Below are 26,710 nucleotides of genomic sequence, written 5' to 3' on the forward strand. Positions count from 1 at the left end.
CTACACTAGTATTCACAGCCATCTTTAAAGCAAACTTCGCCTTCATTGTCAAACTTCGCCAACATCATCATCATCATAATCATCATTTTCGTCAACAACAACAACAACAACAACAACAACAACAACAACAACAACAGCCTTCTCAGGCCCACTGCAGGACGAAGGCCTCTCCCATTGACTTCCAACCGCTCCTTTCCTGCGCGGCTCGAGTCCATTCTTAAAACTCCCAAATTTCCTTATTTCGCTGCTCTGAATTCACTCTATTACCCTGGAGTTCCACCGGTTGTCATTTCGCCTAACTGCATGGCCAGCCCAAGACCATCAGTGCGGACAAAAGCATTAGGGCGGCTTCAGGAAGAGCATTCCACGATTCACACGCGCTGATTGGAAAACTGAAGACCGACAACTGCGCCAGTGCAGGCTTGTTTTCGGTGTCGCAGCGTTGGGCGTGCTGCTTTCGCGGCTCATTAGCGAATCAGAAACTTGCTTTTTTAAATTCTTCTCGGGAGATAAGATTGAGTCTAAAGGTCCATGTCAGGAGCCTATAGTGTCCACCTTTGCAGTTGTGCACAAGCTCTGCAAAAGCAGTGATGTCTTCTTAGAAAACCTTCATTTTGGAATAAAAAAATCGAATGTGTGCATCGGAGCTCGCGAGCACAGGGTTTTGCAGAAAAGACTCAGTCCGCAGAAAGTGTGGGCGCAGGAAAGGGCAGACGAAAACAGTTCTGGTAAGCTCGACTTGTCAGCACCATCGGCGGTCTCGGAGGCGGTATAAGAGGGGGCACTGAAGCAACCTGGCACGAGTTGATTAAGAAGGTGGCGATAAATGCGAACGCCGTGTAGCGAAACATTTGGCAAAGGAAACAATGGCTCGCGTCGATAAAGACCCGCGAAAATCTACACATGGTTCGTACTAACAGTGATTTGAGACCTGCACGCTTCCGATAAACCACCATTGCGCGAGAGGCACCATGCAGCTCAGAAACCTCCCACGAGATTTGCTTTTACCCACACAATATTCAGTGGAGTCCGCTTGGCAGAAAAAAATGAATATTATCGCTGGACTACAACCTTTCTCGAGAGGCACTCGCGTCACACGGACACGCTTTCTGACGCACGTTCTTGTTATCTTATCATTTGCCATTTGTTTGCATGGTCGTCACCAGCTCCCCTAGGAATTTCATTACTACAGCCTTGAGCAGCCTCAATTCGTGTCTGGGCACTACTTTACGCAAGGCTGATGAACGTGTCGGTAAGGGAAAATACTCGAGAGCCACATGGCATGCGTCACTATGAGAGCAAAATCGAATGTGGTGATATTCTGACACATCCTATGGCTACCAGGATGAGACTCGGCCCGAAATGAGAATGACGTCGTTCGTACTGCTACGCTGTACGCCGTACTGCTACGCTCTTTCTTAACTGTGGACTTTCAGACGCGACGCGGAGCACCACGACCGATTTGGGGCGCAATTCCAGATCATGCATGTGCGTATGGGACTTCTTTTTTATGGAAGTTAGAACAACAGGGCTCTGGGGTTGGACGAAGCTAGAGGGCATCTACCATGCCGTGATTCAAAGGAGAAGCCTTCAGACACCATCCACATCGTAATTGAATGTACAGATCTGGGATGGGGGTATAAACAGGCTGTAGGGATGGCGTACCGCTAGCCTCCTACATATCTGACCACAGTAACGCTTCCACCGTTTAAACCAACACGAGACAGTCCGCCTATAGCTGGTAGTGCCTAACCATGATAACAATGCCACGAGTTTGCACCCCCAGTTTTTTGGACTCCACGCAGAAACTTGCCAGTTGTCTAGCCGTTCCTTTTCCATGCGTGCACTTGGAAGTGGAGACTCTATTGTAATCGGGAACTGGTTGATAAAGCCGCTCGTGTACTTGAAAACCCTGCAGTCTTGGGTTACACTTCACACCTCCGCGCATCGGCCTCAATAAAAGCACGTTAAGTGAACCCACGATAAAGAAGCAGCAACGGAAAGAAGCGTCTTTTATCTTCTTTGGAGTGGTCACAAGAGTGACTGTACGAAGAGAAATAGAGCCTGATATCCGCAGGTCTCCGATATTGGAAGGTATTAATCTGAGCTATTTTGTCCGGCCCGTGTCTGAAGAAGAAATCTTTTGCCATAAACAGCGACCAAAATACGATGGCTATACTCGAGGCAACTTTCTGTGGCAATGGAGAGAAAATTAAATAGCGAAGTACCTAAGGGACATGAAGCTACCGTACGCGAGGCCCCGATATTCTTCTTTTTTCTGGAGATAACCGATGCGATGTCAGTGGCGTGCCCCCCCCCCCCCCCCTCCCCTCACCCCCCTCAGTGGGTGCGGAGCTCGCGCAGTCTCTGTCGCGTGTCTCTCTCTGTCCTTGTTTTTTTTTTTTTTTGCGCTGTTTTGCCTAGATTATGTACCAACACGCCCAGTTTTCCACGTTAACACCCCCCCCCCCCTCGAAAAAAAAAAACACGAAAATCTAAAACATAATGCACTCTATTGCACATATTCTGGCTAATAATTTAGTGCCACTGCCTATCCAAGGCTAAAAACTGAAAACTCCCTATTTTTCGAATTGCTTAGGTTGCACGGAGCAAATTACTTTAATTCAACTACTTCCAGCCTCGCACCGAAACGGCGTAATTCGGCTCTGTAGCCTTGACGGCATTTCCACAGAAGCGTGTTCCCGAGTATAGAACAGGCTTAGCCCTATTGTAGCCCCCTGTCGCAGACAGATGAGTACTGCGCTTCGGGGAATGCGTACAATGGTGTTTTCTTTAAAGGGACAGCTCTTTTAGTGGGGCCGATGCCGTCCTATCAAGAAACTAATGTATTTCCCCATAGACCGGTCGGTCGATCGAAATGCTCTGATAAGATCTCTAGACACACGGTGCGTGCGAGGAACCGGGCTTCCATTGTGTCCAGACGGTTACTTGAAAATCTCGAAGGAGCGGTTCTAGATAAGGCAACAGCACGCGCATCGATCATGAAGGAGGAGTGCAGTAGCATACCTCTATCTCGTAAACCACATATCGGTATACATCCAGATCGTTTACTTAGTGCGCTAAAATCGTCGCACGAATTCGTTCTCCGTTTGCTATTCGGCTATGTGAAGGTTTGGCGGTCGATTGAACGCGCTTGCAACGAAGGTTGAACGCACTTACAGCGGAAGTTTTGACGCATTTTTGACGCAGTGTTGAAGTACGAAAGCGCTTTCACGCTTCCCTCAACTTCTTTTAAAAAAAGGGATCTAGTAGGAAAAGATCAAATCTAGTTGGAAGGGATTTGAAAGATGGAGCAGAAGGACTTTTGTGCTCGCGCGGCCTCTGAAAGCGAAAGGGATCCAAACGAGCACTAATTCGAGTCACTCTTCTGTACGTTCTGCGTGAACGGTTCGAGGTTCGGTCGTTTCGCAGTATGTACCGCAAACCTAAGTTTTGATGTTGGCTGAGCGTCCACTACGTCCAAATGCAGAATTTCTAATCGCAGCTTAAAAGCCGATGCCTTTTCTTACAACGCGGTGTCGGGTAACGGCCCGCAGTGTTCCTACGGCAGCCGTCCGGCTTAAAAAACGATGCTCACGAGTGACCACTCATCAGAGCTGCCAACTCTAGGGAAATTTCCCTAGATCTAGGGGATTTGGGTTGTCTTTGGGGAAAAAGAGAAATTTGTCAAAATCTAGGGAAATGTTTGCGCCCACATGAACTTATGCCTTCAGTCGTGTAATGGTGTCCTTTTTTAAGTTTAACATTTATTATTTTTTATGTAAGTACGCATTTCAGTTTCTCGGTGAAGCGCAGATATCTATTTCCCATAAATGTGCATCGAGCGAAGCTATCGCTCATGTCGCTCCTATCGAAGCTATCGCATAACACGAACCCAATATCTCACTGAAAACATCTGATATTCGCATTCAGCAAGAATCTAGGGATATCTAGGGAATTTTTTCATCTGAGCTAGGGGAAAAGTGGCTTCGCAGGTTGGAAAACACTGCCACTCATCAATATCAGAGCTGGGAGAGAGGGCCAATAAGGAGTTTCAGTACGCGAGGTTAGCGAAAAAAACAGCAAAACGAAATGTTCTACGCACTGGCATTACGCAACGGAAGCATGGCGTTTTGCTGGCACACAGATCAGATTAAAATTTTCAGTCAAATTGGGCATTAGCACTCGTCAAAGTTGCTCCCGTGGACGCAGATAGTAGTCACCCAGGCGCATTCGGGCTAAGCAGGCGCGCAGGTGTTTTTAGGTTTCCCCAAATTTGGGCAGTGTACGTGCCGAATCTACATCTGGGTTGGAAGGCGCGCTTTACTGGAGGGCTGGGGATCAAATTAAGACACCTATATAGGGGCCCTCAAGGTGCCCCTAAATTTGGACACACGGGAATTTTAGTTTTCCCTTCACCAATTAGATTTCCACCTGGAACTATTCCGAACACGTGTCCCAGCTCTCATTAGCACAACCCCTTGGCCACTGAGCCACCGTGGCATATATATGTACGGCTGCGTTTAAGTTTTTGAAAGAACCGTGTAGCGGTGCCACTAAATGCATTTATTCTTCGCGGTGTCTCGATTGCCCTCCAACGGAACTTCAGATCAGCGCTACAGCCACGGCTAGAGTACCGCCCGACGACATTCGGATATGTAAGACAGGGCTGACACTAGTTTCTTGTAGCAAGGGCGGTTGTTTTAAACCGGCTCTTGCCTCGATTATTTTCTTTATACATCTAATAGCTATAATTATAATTTCCACGGCTTAAGTAAGTTTCCGGTGTTTTAAATGACTTCTTTTTCTGTTCGTTGGGTTACGTTAAGTCAGTTTAGTTACGTTACGTTAATGGAGGGCGAAGTAGTGCCAGACGCGACTTTTCTTGTCGAAACGGCGATGGACGTCGCTTTAGTTGAGTGCTTATATAGTACCGTCGGGCGGCACTGTAGACACAACCTTTATTCTCTGCTTCATGCCTGGAAGTACAACGAAAGCTATAGTTATCGTCAGCACTCAGCGGACCAGCGTGATTTGCTCGCCGGGTCCGATACCGCTTCTAGTCTCCGCTTTAACTTTGCTGTTATGTCATGTACAGTGGGTGTCCAATACGTATATTGATGAAACTGAAAATAAGCCGGTTAATAGCCTTGATGTGACCCGAGTGACGTCACTCAAGCCCGGAAACAGCTTTGACAAAGAAATATCTTTTGAGAGCGTTTCCACGCTAATATATCTGCGTATGGAGTAGATTCGGCTCGGGTACGGACATCTGATCTACGCACACAATGCGCGTATCGACCACATGGTAAAAACACCTAAAATGCGAAAAAAATAAAACGACACAAAATGTGTTCCAAGGTTTTTAACTGACTTTTCGAAAATTCCGGCCTGCACTGTTCCAGTTCATTCCTCCGCCCACACCTAGACATATGGAGTCGGCGACAGCGTACACTATCGCCGCCTTTAATCCGCAGTTAGCGGCGTAATTTGCAACGAGACTTTTTGTCAATGTTCATTTCAATTATTGTAGCTCATGCAACGGTAACATTGGTGTCAGAAACGTCTGGGACCTTAGCGAAGCTGCTAGTAGCGTGACCATGCAAGTCGTAAATACACGAACACAGACTCAGGCTATAGGACATAAACTAAATGCACATGATTCACTCAACAATATATGCGTGCACGAAAAGTTGGAAAACAATTTGGTTCACACAAACTCTACGTGATTTACAGCAATTACTACGCAGGCATTAAAAGAAGGCAGTGTCTATTGTTACGGCAACCGTGAGAATTACCATCGCAAATTTCTCACGGCGGTCGCCTCTGATTGGCTAAACACGCCACCCGGATATTCTCACGGGAAAATATTCCCCGGAAACTACAGTTTCTACAGCTGTTGCTGTGTCGCTGTGGTATAGGACCTGCTTTTAACCCAGGAGGCGGGTGTTCGAGTCCGGCAGGGTGGAAATTTTTTGTGTTGTTTTTTAGATATCGTGATTTTTGAAGTGTTGGCTCATCGTAATTTTGTTAATTTTTTTTTCCATTCTCGTTATTAGTACTACCAGTCCGCGGCATCTTAGCCTTCAACCCAGCGTCCCGCCTAATTGTGGTCGTAGCGCCAAATCCTCCCCTGGCGAGCCTGGGCGGGCAAAAGTGAGTTGTAATTGCCATAGCAACGTCACCGCCATCTTGAGCTTGGAGGCGTACTAATTGTCATGGCAACACAGCGAGGAGGCGCAAAATGGGGGGGGGGGGGGGGCTGATGCTTTCCTCCCCCCGCTTCTTCCCGCCGCTCCGCTGCCGGCCCCGCTAGCCCCGCGCCGCCCGCTAGGCCTCGCCGAGACCGGCGCGCCTCCATGCAGGCGTACGTACGCAGCTGGGACAGTAAGGCGGCAGCAGAAATCGCACTTCAACACTTTATTCATGTTACGAAAATACGACCGAGCACAAACGCAACGTGCCGTGATAAGCACTGATGTTCGACACGGCATAGCGCAAGTTGACATCGAACACGGTACACGTAGTTCTACAGCTCACGACACCGCGCTATCGTTCAGATTAAATTCACGCTTTACGAACGAGTGCCTCACCTTTTGCTAACACGAAGCAAAATCACTTCTTGCGGCGCTTCCTCCCTGTGCATGGGGCATATAACCGCTCTTCTGTGGTCTTCAGAATGCTGTCACGATATTTCCGCTATGCTACGACTCGCACGCGAGCCCCGCGGCTTCTCTCGCGCACCGGCGCCGCTGTTGCTCCGGCAGCTGCAGCGACCGTTACCCCGCTGTCGCGCATGCGCGCCTTATCGCGCCGGGAAGAGGTAGAGTGGGAAAAACAGTGAGAGAAGGAGGAGTGTTTTGCTTGCCCCGCGCCGCTGCGACTTGGAGCGCGTAAATCAAAGAGGAACTAGCAAAAAGTCACCTCGGACTGGTACTACATCAAGCGATCGACGACTCTAAAATAGACTGGATTAGGTTTAATATAAGTTCTGTTCTGTATCGTTAGGCTGCGTTAGGCAAGGTTCATTGCAGTTTGGCTGGCTTTGGGTAGGTTATGTTACGTTCGGCAGGTTAGAATACTTTGGGTAGAGTAGGTTAGGTTACGTTAGGTTCGGTTCTGTGAGGTTCGGTTATGTTAGCTTACGTTGGGAGGTAATATTATTCAGCGAATGGTAGTCCAGCCCGCTTTTAGGGAAACTTCCCGGAAATAATTCTCATGGTTTCCGTGAGATTACACGCAGCCTTAAAAACAGGCTTAAATATTTAGAGGTGACGAATTACAGCTTGTAAAAGGCAGTGCTTCATTTTCTCCGATATGCTCTTTGAACACAAAACAGAAATCAATGCTCTCCTTTACAATGATGGGGAGGCTATTGAAAATTGTCGTTCCAGGGTAGTTTATTGTGCGCCTATCATATAAGTTGTTGCTCTTGCGTGAAGGAAGTATGCTCCACCCCTTGGGCCTGTCGTCGTTATCTACCGCAGGTGGAGATAAGCGAGGCCGTGGGCGAGTACCGCCTCAAGGTGAACCGATTCAGCGGAGCCCGTGGCCGCGTTTTTCTACCGTACAAGGCGATCGAGGGCACGGCCAAGGTGAACCGGGACTTCGAGCCCTGCGAGGGAACCATCGTCTTCGAGAACAACGAAACCAGGTACGAGCTCTTCACCGCCGCCTGCTTCTGGGGCGGTGTCGTCGTTGCAAGGGGCGCTTCGAGGTGCCCTACTTATGCCGCATTTTTTAATAGAAGGAGAAAAAGAGAATCTCTTTTCACTGTCCTTGAAACGAAAAAAAAATCTGCCAGGTTTAAAATTTCTAAACCTACTTATCACGAGAGGAAGGTGAAGCGCACGCACAGGGCGGCCAGCTGGCGAGACGGAGCGACCAAGCGGCGGCTAAGCAGCCCTTGAACCCTCGCCTTGTCACGTGGTACAACAGCGGCGAAGGTGTGAGCGAGCGCAGCTGCGAACGCCTTTCCGCAGCGGACGATGTGGCGTGACGTCACTTTTGCCCCGCTTGCGCTTGGGCGGCTCAAGGTCACTGCGACGCGATGAATGACTTTGCAAGGCATGGTGTAGTATAGCTCTCGCTCTGAAAAAAAGAAGCACAAATAGCAGCGGTAGTTGGTACTTTCAACGTTCCATCTACAACCTGTACGTGGCCCCTGCATGACGAACCCAACGCCCTTTTTAGTGAATCGCTCTTAGCATTCTAAGGGCTGCTCTAGATAAGAGTAGTAGATATGTTCACAGCCTTCCACCGTGCACGCAGTGCACCAACACTGTAGTTACAAGGACGTCAGTGCAAGGTAAGATGGCACCGGAATAGTAATGGAGTACATGTAGAAGGAAAACGAGAAATAATTTTGTCACCATCCTGCATCAACTGATTCTTATTTATGTACTCAGTTCTCATACTAGGCCCAATCGAAAGGCATGTCCCGCGAATCTCGTCCCCAAGTAAGCACAAATTATATATTGTAGTGAAGAAGATTACCTATGCTTCCCTAAAGCATCAGAGTCGTCGTTACCCAGAATGGGTCATGTTGTTGGCCACTGTGAGCAGCGCCATCATCAGCGTAAAGAGAGTCGAGAATCAACATCGCCAGCGTCTAGAGATACGGGGTTCTCTACGACTGCTTCGTTCTGCTTGTGGCGTATTCCCTGATCCGCGCGAATTCTGACCTCTTGTCTGCAGAAAGTCATTCGCCAATAAATCTTATCGCAATATATATATATATATATTTGCAAAAAAGTATTAGCAAAAAAAATGTCGACAGTCTTGCTCCACGAGGCAAGCCTTCACTTCGAGTCCGAACTCTAGTGAGGCAGCCTTTTCTACCACTCTTTTTTTACACTTTTGTATTAAAAATGAGCTTAGGTCGGCAATAGCTCAGCAGCTGGAGCTACTTTGCTGCAATAACAGGAGACACATGCTTGCGAACTTTTTCGTTCTTCTTTCAAAGACATCCGAGGAAATCCTACAGCTACTGCGTGGTCGTTGGCAATGTGGCCGTCGTAGTAATCCTTCATTCCTCCTTATTAGGGATTTCTTTCGGTATTCAGCTACGGGCTGTGTGAGTGTTTTGTAATAAGGGCTTGAAAGCACAGAAGACGATAGCCTGTTTCTTGCTCGCAAATAGGGCAGCATAGAAAAACAAGATATGATAAAATTATCAATGGTATACCTGTATGAAACAAAATGGGGGACGGCTGCCGTGTTAGCCTGCCAGGAGGATACTTTTGTTTTGGGGTTTTTCTTTAAAAAATACGCTGGAAACTTTTTTGCTCTGTTCGTAAATATATTCAGATGGTCTAGAAAAGTCATCGGTCCATGATTGAAACATCTGTTCAGCTGCTGACGTGACATTTTTTAAAATACATTAGGTTGATCCCTACGTATTGCAACTGACTTCTGTTTCTGTGCTGCCGTGCCGTACATATCGACATAAAAGCTCGTTAAACGGTGCATTTAGTTGCATGCACCACGTCAACGATGAGCGAAGTATACGAAGCAGTTCTAGCATTCATCATCTGGTTTATCGTAAGAAATGTTTTCTCGCGGGGTAATAAATCACCGTTGGTATGCGAGGTACATAACAACAAAATTAATTCCCAGTCGCAAGTATACACCCTTCTGCAAGTAAGTTTCCTTCAGAGAGCGTAGAAAGAACTTCACTTCGATACCGTGTTGTGAGCGAAGCTTATTTGATTCGATCTGCTTCAAGAAGTCAATGCGATATCCAACGGCTACACGTACACGTGTACGTTCTCTCAAAGGGGGGCGGCAAGGGCTATAGAACTAGCGCGAAACGATGCGTTCCTTGTTCCACGAGGGGGAAAAAAATCAGCATTTCAGCACAGAATCGACTTCGGAAGGTGTATTGCTCAATTTCGTATTGATGGTTACGCGACTGACGGATCCGCCCGGGCTTCTTGAAGAAGGAGGGGAAAATAGCGCTCTCGACGATTGCTGCAAGGCGGGACTTGCTTTGGGCCCTGTGCGCAGCGCTTGCATTTTTAATACCGGCGTGCAGCGGCGCGTCCGAGCGCACCCGTCCGATGAACGGATCAGACGACGACGTTTTCGTAACCTTCGCTTTCCCTTTGTTGCTCGACGAAGAAGCGGCCGTTTCCACGCCATCGCGGCCGAGAAAGACACTCCCGTTGTCTTGTCTGCGCGGTTCTTCGATTTTCGAGTAGGCGGCATTTGCAGCGCTCTTCCAGCGTCGCGCTCATGCCATCGTTCAGCCGCATTTTACATCAACTTTGTTCTTTTTGTGTGTGGCCGTGAGAGAGAGAGAGAGAGAGAGAGAGAGGAGGAGGAGTTAGAGAGAGTGAGACAGAGAAAGAAAAGAGAGAGAGAGAGAGGGGTACAGAGAGTGAGAGTGATGGAGAGAGTGAGAGAGAGAAAGAGGTAGAGAGTGTGAGAGAGAGAAAGAAAAAGAAAGAGAGAGAGGAAGAGAGAGAGAAATAGGTAGAAATACATAGAGGGAGAGGAGAGAGAAAGAGAAAGAAAGTGAGAGGGAGAGAAAGAGAGAGAGAAAAAGATAGAGTGAGAGAGAGGAACAGAGATAGAGAGAGAAAATGATAGAAAGTGAGAGAGGAAGAGAGAGAGAAAGAGAAATAGCTGGAGAGAGAGAGTAGAGAGAGAGAGAGAGAGAGAGAGAGAGAGAGAGAGCGAGAGAGAGAGAGAGAGAGAGAGAGAGAGAGAGAGAGAGAGAGAGAGAGAGAGAGAGAGAGAGAGAGAGAGAGAGAGAGAGAGAGAGAAGGAGGGAGAGAGACAGCTCGATGTCGAGCGCATTTGTATTGCTTGTTTTGTTTTCGTTCGAACTTCCTTCTCCCTTGCTGTTGTTGTTACGGCTTATTTCTTTTAGCACTCTACACGGCGTTTCTACTTATCCGGACAGCGAAGCGCGCCCCGTCAGATCTAGCTTGTGACCTCAATAGGCGCGAGTCTTTCGCTTCGTGGGATCCTACGCCGTGCCGTATACACGGCAACGTCAAGAGTGCCGTGACATTCGATTGTACAAAGTAGTCGAGTCGGACTGGCGGGCTTTCAGGGTCCCAATCTCCTCAAAGTGCGCCGCGAAACGTAATTTGCCTAAAATGCTTTCTTATCCGCGTTAGATTCGCTCGCCTAGCGGGAATTGTTGAACTTGACAACCAGCGGAGTGACATCCCGCAACTACGGTTCTACTTCCTCGCAGATTTGTTGCTATTGCCACGCCTTTGTTTTCAAATTGCGCGCAAAGAAAAAAAAGCGGGGAGAGAAAATACGTTTCTCCCCTTGTTAGCGCGAGTGTTCGAGGGAATGCTACGGAAAGGAATCGTGGCCATTTATAGGGAGCATGAAGGTGACGACACAGAACTTCTCTTCTTGAAAAAGTTGGGTAGCTCATACTTCAGTGCTATGTTATTTTCCGGACAATCGTTGGGGAATTAGAGGTTATAAACAAAACTTGTTGCTGAGCTAGTTGGTACATACATACTTTAAAGGGACACTGAAGTGAATCTGTCAAGCTCACGTTTTTGCTTGCACTGTGTAGACTGGCTCAAAATAGCACACTTTTCATCGTTAATCCGGTTGAAAAATCGGTAATTATTTTACAAACCACGAAAGAAGAAAAACTACCATGCGCGGTTTGCGGCGGCCGCACAAACTAAGCTGTGACGTTGAGAGGAGGGGGCGCCGTGATTGGACGATGCCCAAGGTTAGCAATCAAACAAGTTTCGGCTTCGGTTTCGGTCTATAAAACAACATCTTTGACATTCGATGGCGTCGTTGGATGGGCATTCTCAATATCCCAGTTATCGTAGTACCGCGCTTCTGCCATGTTATCGGCTGTAAAATGCATAAGATAAGCCTCCCAGGACGGCTTGGAATCGTAGCATTCACTATCTGAGGCCTACGCAGTGCATGAACGCCCTCCGCGTCCCCGCAGACGCTCAAATGCATGCGCTTTTCCCCCATATTTGGAGCTTGCCTCGCTCATGCCTGTATCGTAAAAAGCGTGTTCGCACCAGGCCAAGGGTCTGTTGATTCTGGCCTGTGCCCACTGGCCGCAAGCAGGCGGTGCTTATGGCAACAGCACGCCAACGAGAACTCGCTAGCGCGCCAGTGCCAGCCTGCGCGAGTTCTGTGGACTAGTTCGTGGAGCAATGAACGTTGCGGCCCAAAAAAAGGTTAACTCAGTATAGAAAATATCGGTGAAAAACGAAAAAGTTAACTCATAAAAAAAAAAGCATGTACCCGCGGCGATTCGAACTTGTGACTGGCAAAACACTTGCGATGACATACCTAGCGCCCCAGATGACCAGGCCACGGGGAGCCGCTGGCGGCTACGGAATATATAAGGTATATAATGTATAACCAGTTTACACTTTTATTTAGTTCTAGTATTTCAAGCAGCTTAGGTGACTATTTGTTGTATTGCGCTCGTGCAGTAAGCGTCCCCCGAGTTTCCACAATAGCTCACGTCTAGGAATTGCATTTCGTAGGCGGGAAAGCGTTCGCAGATGCGTAATCGTGCTGCTGACCGCTCTGCTTGTTCGCCCAGCGCAAAAAAGTGCTTCCCGCACCATAGTTTTACGCTGTACGGTAAAAATATCAGTTGATTTTATTTCCTTAGTGCCTATATTGACTTCGCTCACTCTTCTCCCCCTTCAAGAGGCCTTATATTTTCCTAAAGGCGTACCTGTCAGCGAAGCGTCGTTGTGCAGCGCTTGTGTGAAGCGACCTTGACTTGGAGCTAGATACAGTGTACAAACTAACGAAGTAAAGAAAGGCGCATTCTTCCATTCCCAAACGTGTTGTGGCTTAGTTTCAACTGATCGAGCGAATTGCGACGACCCGTCGGCGGCCGGCGGACTAAACGGTGGGCCGACTGACTCGGTCGCGGAAGGTCGGCGAGCCGTGCAGTAGCGCAGCCAATTGTCAGCTCCCTCCTGCTGACGTCACACGAAAACGCCACAGAAAATGGGCGAGCGCAAAGAGAGGAGGACAGCATTTTCGAATTGATTTTTCTACTAAATAAATTCGCGTAAACGCGCACAGAGTGGTCGAAACAGGGCCCAGGGACTCCGGACTACAGTTTGCGCTCTTAATCCCGCATTGTTTACAAATCACTTCAGTGTCCCTTTAAGAAAGAAGAGAACGTGGCGCAAACTAGACGTGGACGAAGAAAACAACTTTATGTTGAAGTTTATGTCTCACCTTGTTTTCTTCGTCTACGTCTAGTTTGCGCCACGTTCTCTTCTTTTTATAGTGGTTATAAGGGTGGATTTTCTATCACCAGCTTACTGCGTCATAATATCGCGAACGAAGATTCCTGGGGGGAGTAGCTCTTAGAGTAGCGGCGAAAAATTGTCTGCACTGAGTGGATGCCGTCCAGAGTAAACGGAAATTGTTATCATTTGTAATCGCACATCAAACTTACTAAAAATTGTTCGCCATCCCTCCCTGCGAAAGCGGATGTCCAGCGAGGCTGTTGTAAACGACCGCGCAATGGTGACGGGCTTGTCGCTTGCGCTCGGATAGGGTCGCTAGATAGGGGTATACATAATGTGAGAGGGGCAAAGATCCCTACCTGCACCACAAAAGTATCGCAGGTTGCTCTCGCATTGTAAAATAAATGAATTGGCCTTACGGCAAAGTGATTTTCAATACCCAAGAGTATGTAAAAATAAATAGGGGAAGCTACTAAGCGAGACCACAGCCAGGGAAGCGGGCCCGGGGAGACTCCCCTGATCTCCCTTAGGAAGTAGCTGGAGGGGCTGGGTGCAAAGGGAAAGGATACTGGACAAGAGTATTAGGTTATGGGAATGTGAATGGGAATGAAGACAGCGAGTTTTTTTAATGTGATCTTGGATGTCTGACTCCTCGAAACGCCTGATGTTTGTTATCAGGATGAGTTTCGAGGAGTCAGACTAAGAAAATTAGAATTTTTCGGCCCCTGCAACGAATGCCAACCTCGCTGAGTTCTGACCGCCGGAGACAGAGAAGACCTACGCTAGGTTGGCCACACTTGCCTCTACGCACCGGTATTACGACGGTCGCCTTCAACGGGCCCCAACCGAATCCCCCGATTCGTCGAGGAGGGCCTCACCAACCCCCGGGTGTTGGTTCTCCCTCCTAGCTTTTCTCAGTTTCGGGTACCGCTACAGAGCATCGGCACTCTTTTCTCCTGTTGTTGCACGCGTCCGCCGTGACCATTGGTCAGTTCGCATTACGTGACATTTGTTTACACTTTGATGGTTCATGCACGCCGCCATTTCGTTGTTTGAGGCGGTTTTTTTCGTAATGAGCCAGATCCAGAAACCGAAACTGAGTCGGGTAAAACTGCAGTGAAAAGAAAAACTCGCCAACTTTCCCCTAAAAAGGGGAAAGTTGGCGAGTGAGGGGAAAGAGCAGTCGAGTTGTTGATCAATTCGCTTTCGCGCTACGAACGACTAGCCTCCTGGTTAGCTCAGTTGGTAGAGCGACCGCTCCGGTTAAGCGGTGGTCCCGGGTTCGAATGCTGAACCAGGACGAATTTTTCTTCAACTGCGAAGTTTCTGAGGAAACTGTATAGCTTCCCTTAATCGCCGTACGGCTGCATTGAGGTGGATGTCAAACTTTCCTTCGGAGAACCTTACTCCACCTTGGGGGTTTCCCCTTAATCTGGCCGATTAGGACATTTTTTTGTTTGATTGGCATCGCTTGCATGGTAAGGTGCAGTTAACGCACCGAAAGATATCATTTTAGTGCAGGCCGACGTGACGTCACTGTGCGCGAAATTTGAAAGCATTTAAGAAATCTTGCGTTTTGTTTTTAGATGCGACTGCACCTCATTCACTCGCCTTGTCCATGCAGCGTCGTCGGCGTTGTTGTCGTCCGCCCCTCCCCCATTCTCCTCGCCGCGCGAGCTGCGCTCTCCGCCGTTCACCCCCTCTCCTCTCCGATGCCCCTCTCTCGCGACTCGCGAGGGGCATTGGATTGGATTCGAATGGATTGGCTTGGCTTGGATTGGATTGGATTAAAGTGGATTATGTTAGATTGTGTTGCGTCATAGCCGCGGCAGACGCACTGGCGCCGGCGCATGTGCAGTACTCTCTCTCTCCGCGGTCTCCTCTCCTTCGGGCGCGCTGCGCATATAACCAGTATGCCGCTCTCCGGCGGCCTTTCGGTCGACGGTTGCTCTCCGCTTGCCCTTGAACCCCCCTCAGCGTCGCATCATACCAGGGTTCCCGCGAGGGGAGGTGGGCATACTTTTTTGACTAAAAAACGGCTTTCGTGGCTGTAATAGAGCTGAGGTATAGGTACTGAAGACTCGTTCTTTCAAATTAAACAATGTTTAATTTGTCTTTGTAACCCCTCTACACCGTCTTGTTTCCAGAGATGCTGTTAAGCTGTTGATTTTGCCCGACGTCAGGCGCGGCGGCTTAGTGTCCAAGGCGCTGTGTTAATGTACATGATATGATCGCGGGTTGAATTAGCCTGCTACGATGGTGCCCCTGTTTGGAATGGTGCCGAAATCTCAGAAATAACGTCGAGGCTCACAGAGAAATTTAAATTCCAACTCGAAGTCGGCCTATTTCACCGCGGATTTCTCGGTCTTTGTCCGGATGTAAGTTCCACTCCTGTGCCCAGAGCTTGAAATTCGAGTCCATTTACCGACTGGTCTCTTCGGAGAGCTTTCAGTTTTCCCAGAAACGCAACTCTTCGCTTGAGTGTTTTTTTTTCCGCTCCTCGTCTCTGAGATCCAAGTTTGCTGCTGTTCAGTTTTTTTTTTCAGCGTGTTCCCGTATTCGAAATAAACACGAAGAAACTGAAACGAACAAAGCAAAAGAACGACAATTTTCTTGCCTTCTGAGTCGGCTCTCTCAGTATGGCTTACTCTTGACCTCACTCGAATAGTTCGTTCCGTTTTTCACTCCGTTTTTGGGGTCTCACCTCGTAAGTATACTCTCAGGCGTTCCCTGTAGTAATAACAACGCTGAAAAAGGAGACACTGTGTGTTTCAGTCGACGTCTTCTTCTTCGTTCCACTCTGCGTCTTAGCGTCCCCTTTGAGGCGCCAAGGGATTCCACGCTTCGGCTACGCTGCGAGACATCTGACGGGAGGAGAACGACCTCCGTATCCCCCGGGCTTCTTACAAAGACTGACACGCGCCGTCTAAAACCTCCTCTTGGGACGCGGGAGCACCCGATGCCGTCCCAACCTTCTGCTCGTTCCCCTATCCGCTTGTTATAGGACTGTCTTTTAGGCGCACGAGTTATGTCGCACTGCGGGAGGGGACTCTCGAAATCCTCCGATCAGAGACGCAAGCACGCGGATTTTGGGGGAAAACGTCAAGGAAAAACGCACGCTGCGCTGGTCGGGGCTTTGTCGCTCGGATGAAGATTTAAAGATAAAAGGAAGTACTGGTATGTGTACTCTTTTACTTGTGGTTTATGGCTTGGCCGTCGCGTCTGCTTTTGCTCTGGAGTTTCAGAGGTTTCGGCGCTGGTCTTGTCCCTTCGGGGCAGCTTTTTTGTCCTTGAGAACAACAACAACAACAAAAGAGCAATACAGAAATGGCCCCTTTTCGCTTTTGTGAAGGAAATACAGCGTTATAGGTCCATAAGATAAAGAAAGTACTGCGGAAAAGAAAGAAGCTACCACATTGCAGCGACCGAAAAAACCACCCCCGCAGCATCGCAGTAGCCATCGTTTGGAGGTTCCTAGCAGGCTTATTCCATCTGAGATCCGGTGCGACCGAGATAAAGATGAGGCTCTGAATATGCGCCACCAACAAAGGGGGGCTCGCTTGACTCTGCGCTGCTGGCCTCTCTGGCTGTGACAAACCTCAACGACGTCGCCAGTTATGGGACGCCGTCTGCCTGGTAAGTAAAAGTCAGTGGCAAATTTGAATTCGCCTGCCTTAGCTTCATTGAAGTGACGTAACAGAAGTCGTTTCACTGTTCGGGTTGTCCGCAAATTGGGCACTCTTGACCCGACAATGTTACGCAATGCTTTCTGCGTTGTGACCTTTACTACCCTTTTCTTCCGTGATCCTATCCCTAACAGGCAGCTGGGTAAGAATACACTGCAAATTGACTTACACCCGTTTGGTATATAGCGAACGCCCTTACACCGTATCAAAGAACAAGAAAAGCAGAATTTGAAAGGGCCTATTTAACCATAAAACACCCTTTCAAAAGAGGGTGTATTCTCGCATTTTTGCTGGGGTGTTAAGGTGTCACAAACGATAAAACACCAGTAAGGGTTTTTCCTTTGCTTTTTTTTTTTTTGCTGGGGTGTAAGGGTGTTATTTATGAACAGTGATTTACATCCCTAAGGGGTTGAAATGTGTAATATGAGTGCAAACGAGTGTAAAATGATTTACACCCTTAGGGGTGTAAATCATTTTACACTTATTTTACACTGCAGGACACGAGACACATCTTTCTGCGGAAGTACGCGTAAGAGCCACAGAACAGGTCAGATCATAGCCAGAAAAGGGCAACCCTATAGCGAAATGGAAACGTAACTTGCTTCGAAGGGATTCTTCTCAATAACCGAGGAGCCGTTCACGGTGAAGGCTTGCGGTTCCATTACCCACTTTTGTACGCCTACAGACAATCTCCACTCAACGTGTATCCATCCCCCGGCTTTCCGTTTCCAAGGTTTCTACTCCCGGGTCGTTAAATCTCCCGCGTCCGGGGAAAAGCACGCGTCTCCCCATGACTTAGGTTGGCCCGATGGGCTCTCAGGAGCTGTCCGCTCTGCTGTGTCGTCGGATAAGGCCTTTCCTGACAGCCGTGGAATGAGGCCGAAAACGGAGGCTGGAAGCAGCTTGCAGCTTGCGAGACAACTTGACAGCTGCGTTGCCCGGCATGGCTCATTGTTAAGAATGGCGGAGACATTACGCTGTCACCTTTTGTTCCCAGATCCGCAATGTCTTCTAGAGACTTTGATAGCTCCAGACACCTTTCTCCGACGCCCTCCGCCCCCAGGTGGTGGACATTGATCGCGTTGGCGTCTCTTGACCCGTAACACTTTGGCTACTTAGCATTCATTGAGGCCGCCGTCCTGCTTCTAATCAACGTCCTCCCACGAACGAGAAGTGCACTTAGTGGCACTTTAAAGCTGGCACTGAAGAGCTTCAGAAAAGAATGAAATTTACAGGTTATACACTGTGAAGTTAGCACAATGAAGTTAGCACAATGTGACAATACACTCAGACTGTTCGTGAGAAGCCTGTTTTAATTTATGATGAGCTTCATAGGCCTTGAATGGTAAAAAAAAGAGCGCGGAAAACAACGACAACTTGGAGTAACAAATACAACGGGACGGAGCGCTACTATCTGATAAACTTTTGTTAAAAAAACACTAAGATATATACACGTAGGAAGGAGATAACACACATAACAAGATACTGCATAACTTAAAGGGACCCTGCGCTTTAACTCTTTCTTTCGCGTCTGGAACCGCTGCGAAAGCTATAGTTATCGCCAGCACGGAGCGGCACTGCGTGATTTGCTCACCGCACCAGACACACCTTCCATTTCGGCTTTCTTTCTGCGGCTTTACTTTTAAAGTTGCTATCGAAAAGCGTTCATTGCTGCAACTAAAGGAAAGCCGGCCAACAGCTGCTACATGGCCTTAGTGACGTAATTCGAGCCGTCGACGAACGTTAAGACCGGAAAAGAGAGAAAAATCTTTTGAGCGAGTTCTCAAGTTATCTGATGGACAGCAGTACTTTTTGGCTGAGGTATATTGCGACTCCCTAATCTATGTACTGGATGCGCGGGGGGACTACGTTCTGCAAGCATTTAAGATTTCAAAAAAGGTTGAAAAAAGTGTTGCAGGGTCCCTTCAAGCCAGACACGAGCGAACCTTCTTTTAAGTAACGCCAAAATAGTCAACTTCAAGGTTAGACACAGACACGGTGGGGGCACGACACACTTGTCGCCCATTTTAGCGATATGAGCTGCCTCCACGATTTCACATGTCTTTTGGTCACGGTGTCGAGATAAAATTGAGGTTTCATTGAACAGGGAATGGAGTCTGCAGTATCTTGTTTTGTGTGCTAAATCTTTCCTTCAAGTGCATACCTTCGTGTTTTTACATAAAAGTTTAGTTGATAGAAGCGCTCCATCCTGCTGTATTTGTTCCTACTGGTTGTCGTTGTTATCCGTGCGACGTTTTACCATGCACCCTTACCTACTCGCCACGCTTTCTTTGTTACTTCACAGGCCTTGTCGACGGGGTCAAGAAAGCCAAATTTTAACGATGGTTATTACAAAGACTGCGAAGCTTGAATCGGGGCTTTGCTTTCTGGACATTTTTCTTTGCTGTATATCATCGTGGACGATTGCACGTCAAGTTAAGCTTAGCGCACTTTTAGCAAGATTGAGAAGTATGGAGTTTGAAGACATCCAAGCTCGTATTCTCTAGCGATGTCAAATTTAGGCCCACGGGGCAAGATGCTGCTGTGTTTCGTTTCGTTTAATTCGTCGGTGGCTGAACGTCTCCCATGGCTACGCTAGAAAATGTTCCATCAGGTTGAAAGCACAGTGGCAATATTAAATTGCTGTGCACCGTCGGCAGCCTCCAATTCGGGAAACAAAAAGAAAAACTCTAGCGCCACTAGAGAAAGAGTCCTCCCAGAGTTTCATCCAGCTTCCGCGCAAGGAAAACCCACGCCTTTATTTTTAAAGCTTTCGTGGAACGAACTGGCGTCCGCAACGCGCACGAACATTAGGCAAGAAGTTTCATGCGAAGAGCCAGCTGCTTAGAAGTAGACCTGACGTCAAGGTGCCGTTCGTCGATACCCAATCGCCCGCTTCTTTTTAGAGTAACCTTCAACAACGGACTTCGCCATTCCAGCTTGAAAAAAAGATAGAGCCGCTTCAAATCCGTCCTTTCATAGTCTTTCATGCAAAAAAGGGAACTTAATCGGATTACAGCTTTCCGAAGCTACTTATTATTCAAAAGCAAACAGGTATAACGCAGTTACCACACGCCGTTACTATGGGAACACTTTTTTTTTTGTCTTTAAAAATGTTGGGAAGCAAGAAGGCAAGTTCCTGCAGTCACAGCGTTGACGTCATTTGGCTCTTGTGGGCATGCATAGAGCTTTTGATGAAAGGCCGTGGGGGCACGTCTTGAAGAAAGGCAAAACTACGACGAAATATAAAAATTGCGGCGAAATATTCCACTCTGTGAATGTAAATGGCCAGCAAAGCTTTTAACACCCCATCATAGAGTGGCACAAAAATATGGGCGGAAGGTATGAGCAAATTTTATTTCTAGTTATGGCAGACGGTGGTCATCCCTTAGAGAGACACATACACACACGCCCACACTTTTTGTTAGGCTCTACATCAGGGAAACGGCGCTTTTTAACTAATCTACTGAAGATGCATATACGAGAGATAAGATGAGCTTGGGGTTTAAGTCATCTTTTTATCGTTCAAGTGGAGCCCGTCACTGATTCATCTACTCCCACTGCAAATACAAGCGATAAGCGTAAGGTCCAAACCATGTTTTCAAAGGCGTGCGACTTCGGTGGTGATTGCGAGCTAATAGCACACACATCGGTAGGAATGAATATGCTTTATTACCAGGGAAGCACGAATCCCTGCGGCGGGATATAGGCTGGTAGGAAGTGGAAGAGAGGTGAAGCCACTTAAGTTCGTTGTGGGATCATAGGATTTTTTCGGGAATCTTCACTCTTGCGTGCCACCTGATAGCAATGGTCGGACCCGGCCTATACTGCTTGGTAGAGAACCCTCTCTATTGCTACGAGTTAGAATGTGTTACTTCGGAGTAGCTATAAGGGCTGCTCGCTTTCCAACGCTTCGCGCTGTAGAACGCCTCGCCCTTCATAGCCACGTGGTGCCTCCGGAGCTTTTGTTCCCGAATGTGAAAAATAAAAAATACAAAGAACCCATGAATATAAGATCCGCCTGATAAACGTGGTAAAGAATGAGGTCCCGCTTCGAACAATCGCGGCTCTCCACCTCAGGGCTGGGCTCATAGGCGTCGGAAGGGGGGTGAGAAAGGGTCTCTCTCCCTCACGCCCAATAATGCAACGCGTTTGACGCCCTCAAGACAAGATCCTGCCGACGTTTATAGCAGGGCGCTGCTCTACAGAGGTAGACCTAGTACGGCGTCACAAAGTAGGCAGTATACCGCTGTTAAAGCGAGCAAAGGCCACCACGGAGGCGGTACGACCGCAACGCGCGGTTGACCCAGTGTGCGAGAAGCACGCGAGAAACGCCGTTCTGCGGGCTTTTGAAGCTAGACGCCTTGAGGCCGGAAATATAATCCTGATGAACACCGGACCGCCATCAAATAGCACGGAAATACTTTCCGCCCTTCCTAGTTAATCACACTCTAATTTCCACGTCGTACTCTCTCTAAACAAGTGTAACTTAGACAGCCAATGACGACTGAAAACCTTTCCATCGCAAAACCACAAACGTTTTTTTTTCTTCAGTCTTGACTTTATCAAGTAAAATACACGACGTATAAAATTCCAGACACAGCTAAAACACAAGAGCTGACATGCCCTCGATTTGAATGCGGAAGCTTTGCCACTAACTTCCTTAAATGACTCCCTCCATCCCCCTAAATTGGCGAAGGCAGTCTGGGACACTCTCCTGCATTTACATCCCAACTAATTATTTTACCACTGCTGCCACCACCCATACGCACCTCGAACAACGTTTTATGGTCACCCCAAGATGGTTCCTCGTTTTCCATTTCAATGAAGTTGCTAAAAAGAAAACCCGGAGCCAGGCGTGCACGTCGGGGGAAGCCTCAGGTTCACGAGGAAGATGGATGAGATGCTCACGCATTCCTAAACATCCACCAGGGAAACTTCCAGGGCATTTTTCCTTTTTGTAACTGCCGCGGGCTTTGCAGTATGGGTTGGTAGTTATTATAACTTAGTTTCGGATTACCACGTCTGTGTTTTTCTTGACGAGTAACTAGCGCGCGCGTAAAAAATCTCCCTTGCACTCGTTTTCAAGGAACTAAAAATTTTCCCGCTGGGTAGACACTGGAAAATTTGTACTCCCCAGTAGCCTATCTTTACAAACTCTCATGCACGTACAGTGGAACGCACCATGATTCATTAATGACCTTGTTTTCAGATGGAAATTAGGTAAGCCCGCGTTTGTGATGCACGAAATTTGGGCACAGCTCTCCCTCTCTCTCTCTGTCTCTGCATAGCCTCCTCGTGATGGCGTGTCTGTCGATGTTTCTGCCGCTGTTTCGTGAAAAGTATAGTGGCGAAGTCAATGGACTTGGACCGGCCGGCGATGAAACTGACGCTAGCTCTTCACGTTAAAGATACATGTATGGTTTCGCAGTGACTTGATTGTTAAGTAAAATGAACAGGCTTGAATAATTAATGGGACCTGTACACAGATGTCTTAAATGGTTTCGTTGCATACTTCTCAGGACCTAAACGATACAATATTATCTTTGTTGGTCGCAAGCCATACGCAATAAATTAAAGCCCGACGCTTTCGTTGGCTACCCGCATTCGTGAGGATTTTATTTGTGCCATCCACGTTGAGTAGAGGAGTACAATGGGCACGTGAAGAAGATTGCGCGATTGTAGGTCGTCTATCAAGCTCAAAACTTGGCCCAAGTTTTCTTATTTGGTTTTGGGCCGTCACGCAGAGTGCTGAGTTGCACTGTATACATCGTAATACCGTACTCGTGTAGTAAGGCACGCTATGCGAATTTGACATTACACTGGGGCTTTCTACTCGCATAGTCCCTATGAATTAGTGGGTAATATAGAGCCCTTATTGTTGCTTCTTCCTACTCGTTGGCTCACTCCCTCACTCACTCACTCACTCACTCACTCACTCACTCACTCACTCACTCACTCACTCACTCACTCACTCACTCACTCACTCACTCACTCACTCACTCACTCACTCACTCACTCACTCACTCACTCACTCACTCACTCACTCACTTACTCACTCATTCACTCACTCATTGAAAAAAAATCCCGGGCCATCTCCACTAACCTGAAACCTGGAGAGGGGGCGAAGCATGCAGTGCAGTATCACCAGCCTATCCAGCCACTGCAGGGCAAAGGCCTCTTCCCATGGATCTCCAATTACCCCGGTCCTGTGCCAACTGTGACCAATTTATCCCCGAAAACTTCTTGATCTCATCTGCTCGTTTAACTTTCTGCCGCCCCCTCTGCCACACCTGCCTTCTGTAGGGATCCACGCTGTTACCGTTAATGACCAACGATTATCTTGCCTTCCCAATACATGCCCTGCCCACGTCCATTTCTTCTTCTTAATTTCAACTAATATGTCCTCAACACGCATTTGTTCCCTGACCCACTCCGCTCTCTTTATGTCCTTTAATGTTAGACCTATCATCTTCATTAGATAAGTGTATTCAAAGATTGCAAGTCTCTTTCTGGCCACAAGGCGCGCGGTGATGGGGCGCCGGAGAAGCGCACGTGGGAGGAGAAATCGCGCGTTTGCCGAGGTGGCGGCACCATCTCTTGCGTTGTACCCTTTTTAAGCAATTAAATAAGCGACAGACAGGGCGTAAGTTGTCTTCGTGTCGCACGCAGCAGCATTCTAAGAAGTATGCTTTACAGGAGAAACCCTAGTGTTTGAAAGAACCAATTTCGAGACGGAATTAAACAAATTTCTGTTATTAATGCAAACAAATGCAGATTAGTCTTGTATTTAAAGTAGTTTCAATAATCTTCGTTTGTTCTGAACCGGTTTTATCCATTAAACACTTGCTTTTTGACAATCGTTTGACAACTTTATTTACCGTGACGGCATGAGAGGACGACGACCGGAGACGCCGACAGCCCGAGCCCCTAAGGTGCTTAGCCCCTAAAATTAAAATATAGAACGTACAAAGCCCGACAGAGCCTGCCGTCTACTGTTAAGGCGCAAAGCCCGACGCAGTTTCAACATCGAGTGCGTGCGTGCGGCACATCGTGCGTGATAGACGTTCCTAACTACGGTCCAAACCAATTATGGCGTACCTGGATCCATGGGGTGTGACGCAATAGTCGACTCTACCCCAGGGCCTATTGCGAGAGGACCTCTAATACGGCGATGTCGCATCGACCTTGCAGAAAAGGACAGGGTAACCCGGGAAGTTACGTTTTTCCTCCCTTGCAACACACTTTTTCCAACCCCCTGCCACCCCACCCGAGTATGGTAAGAGCGTATACCTGGTCCGTTTTCGCAAGAAGTTGGCTTCGCCTCCGTGCACCTGCTCTAGATGATGAATGGCTTCCCGGGAGAAGCTTAATGGAGCGGACAGCCTCCGTCGCAGCAGCGAGAAACGAAGCAGACAGCGCGGTCCCTCGCTGACATGTGTTAGCTGTATAAATGTGTAACAACGCTCGGTAAGGAAACATCTGCCGCAGCTTGTATCTTCATCGTATTTTGAGGTGAGTGCAAACGGCGCCGGAAGATGGGCGCTCGTGTCACGATAGGTGTAAGTTTGCCCTTCGCCAGAGGGTGTGGTCGGGTCGTTCTGTAAGGGCGGAATAAAGTAACCACAAATAGGTTTTTTTTTTCTTTTTTTACTTTTCGGGCGATTTTACTCTTGATTTGTGGGCTTCTTGAAGAGGCAAATAGATATTTCTCAAGAGAAGGGGTTTGACGTTTCCGCTAACCTGAGGGCAATTTCATAATAGTTGGTACAAGGAGCGCGGTTCGGAAATTTCGGGCTTGGCTGGTTGGTCGCCCAAATCGCGGGACAAGATGTGCAATGTCAACGCAAATTATGGCGCAGTTAAGGCTTCGCGTTTTGTATGGTAAATGTTCTTAAATTCTATGTTATAGGCATATGATGCATTTGAATCCTTCAATAACAGAATAATTCAAATGCAAACAGAAGAATTCAAACACAAGAATTCCTCAATTACACAAGAATTGAAATGTTATTGAATTCTTCAATGATAGTCAAATATTTCCAGAAGGTTTTTGGCATGAGCGGTTAAAAAAACAATAAAAAATATTCCCTACAGTAAAAAAATATCAACATCTTTCTGCTTCAGTAAAGCTGACAGGCGAGTTGTTCCGTTCACTGCAATAACTGCAGAAAAATGCGAATGTACCCAGAACTCTAAGCCCTTGATTCGTATAAAAAACAAACGCATTTTCTCGCAAAAAAGAAAACACTTCTATGAAACAGATTATGACGATGCGGTGTGCAATTAGCGTAGGCAAAAAACCACAATGAGGAGAAAAGGTGGTATGGAGCGCTACAAAAAAGTGCGGGGTGTTTTGACACAGAAACATCCCCCCCACCTTCCACTCTAGTTACGCCCCTGCCCGGTGATGCTTACCATAACTAGAGGGATGTGAACCCTAATCGGCTGACATCCGAACCAGCAATACTGATGAACGCCTGCAGTATATTAGGCAAACATTCGTGGATAATATTTCGCGTTAGCCACTTTGTGGCCCATTCTCCAATTCCTATTGAAATAGGGCGACACTATGAAACCGGAAAACAAAAAGAAACTTTTTTGTTGTGAACTCTTCTCAAATATTTACTGCCAATTTGGCATTCGTCATCCCTCGAATTTTAAAAACTGGTACTAACAATGCGCCCGGGTGGAAAAAGCGGAGATGTCGCTTTCGTTACGTGACTGGGAAATTGTGTTTTCTTCTCCATCCGAACCCCCGCGTTTCCTGGTGTTGACCATATCTGCCATTTTCATTGTTCATTTATCTGTGCGGTTTACTGCCGCGAACACCACTAAATTATCACGCTTGCTAGCAACGCGTGCGGCCATCGTCGTACCACTTCAGCAGCATTTTCTTCGCGCTTGAAAATTCAGAAATTCTTGTAGCTGATGTGGTTTTTTTCGCACTCCTGTGACCATGAATGGACAAGTGCAGAATTTCAAGGGGCCATGAAGACAAAATACGACTTCGTGTAATTTAATTCGTTTTAAATTAATTTGTTTAATTCAGCACCCCCATTCACATCTATTCCAGTGACGATAGGTGTTTTCCTGCAGAAAAATCACCAGAAGTACTCAAAAACGTTCAAATTTCGCGCTACAGGGGCGTGTTATGGGCAGGAGTGACGTCATATGGGCCAGCACTACAAGCATGTTTGTCAGTGTGTTATCCACACGTTATCGTTCAAGTGATACGATCGAAGGTAATTAGAGGCCCCATTACAATTGACCAGTCACGTTCTAACGGTTGTTTAGGTCGTCGGCCGCCGATCACACAAACAAGATTCTGTGACGTCATAAAAAGTTGCCGGAAAGTGGCTGCGGAGTCGCCACTGCTACATCTGTTTTCGTGGATACCTGCATTACTTGTTGGAAGATTGCGATGAAGTGTGTGACATTGTTATTGGAACAAAGCAGCATTTTTAATTAACCAAATTTCTATTTTGTGTTCATGGTCCCTTTAATTAGTGAGTTGGGGCCCCGATGAACCTCGTGGAAAAAAATTGGCCGCGTATCTGGTCCTTTTGTTGCAAATGTCGTCAAAAGACGATAGTCTTTATCGGCTTTTGCGAAGTAAATGCCTCCCTTCGCTTTTCCGCTCACCTCTCATTTGTTCCTCTTGCGTCGCGCTCCTCCTAAGGTAAAGACGCCAAAGGTTTGCTTAAATCATTTTAAATTTCTCGCGTTCCACTGCTCCAAACCGGGTGCCTCGATGCGAACGCTGCCGTACGGCGAATATGCGCGTTAATCGAG

At 47.6% G+C, this 26,710-nt stretch overlaps 1 protein-coding gene across 1 annotated transcript in view; it reads left to right on the top strand.

Moving 5' to 3' along the window:
• LOC144149909 (sodium/calcium exchanger 1-like) overlaps nucleotides 1–26,710 on the top strand; it is a gene marked incomplete in the record, with an annotated part of 528,138 nt that overhangs the window by 408,485 nt on the left and 92,943 nt on the right. Inside the window, 1 exon segment of the mRNA XM_077681641.1 lies at nucleotides 7,488–7,654. Within this exon segment, the coding sequence (XP_077537767.1) occupies nucleotides 7,488–7,654 (167 nt within the window).

Source organism: Haemaphysalis longicornis, unplaced genomic scaffold (genome assembly GCF_048455015.1).
Source record: "Haemaphysalis longicornis isolate Haplotype H1 unplaced genomic scaffold, Haemaphysalis longicornis Haplotype H1 scaffold_8, whole genome shotgun sequence".
In the NCBI taxonomy this organism is placed as follows: Eukaryota; Metazoa; Arthropoda; class Arachnida; order Ixodida; family Ixodidae; genus Haemaphysalis; species Haemaphysalis longicornis.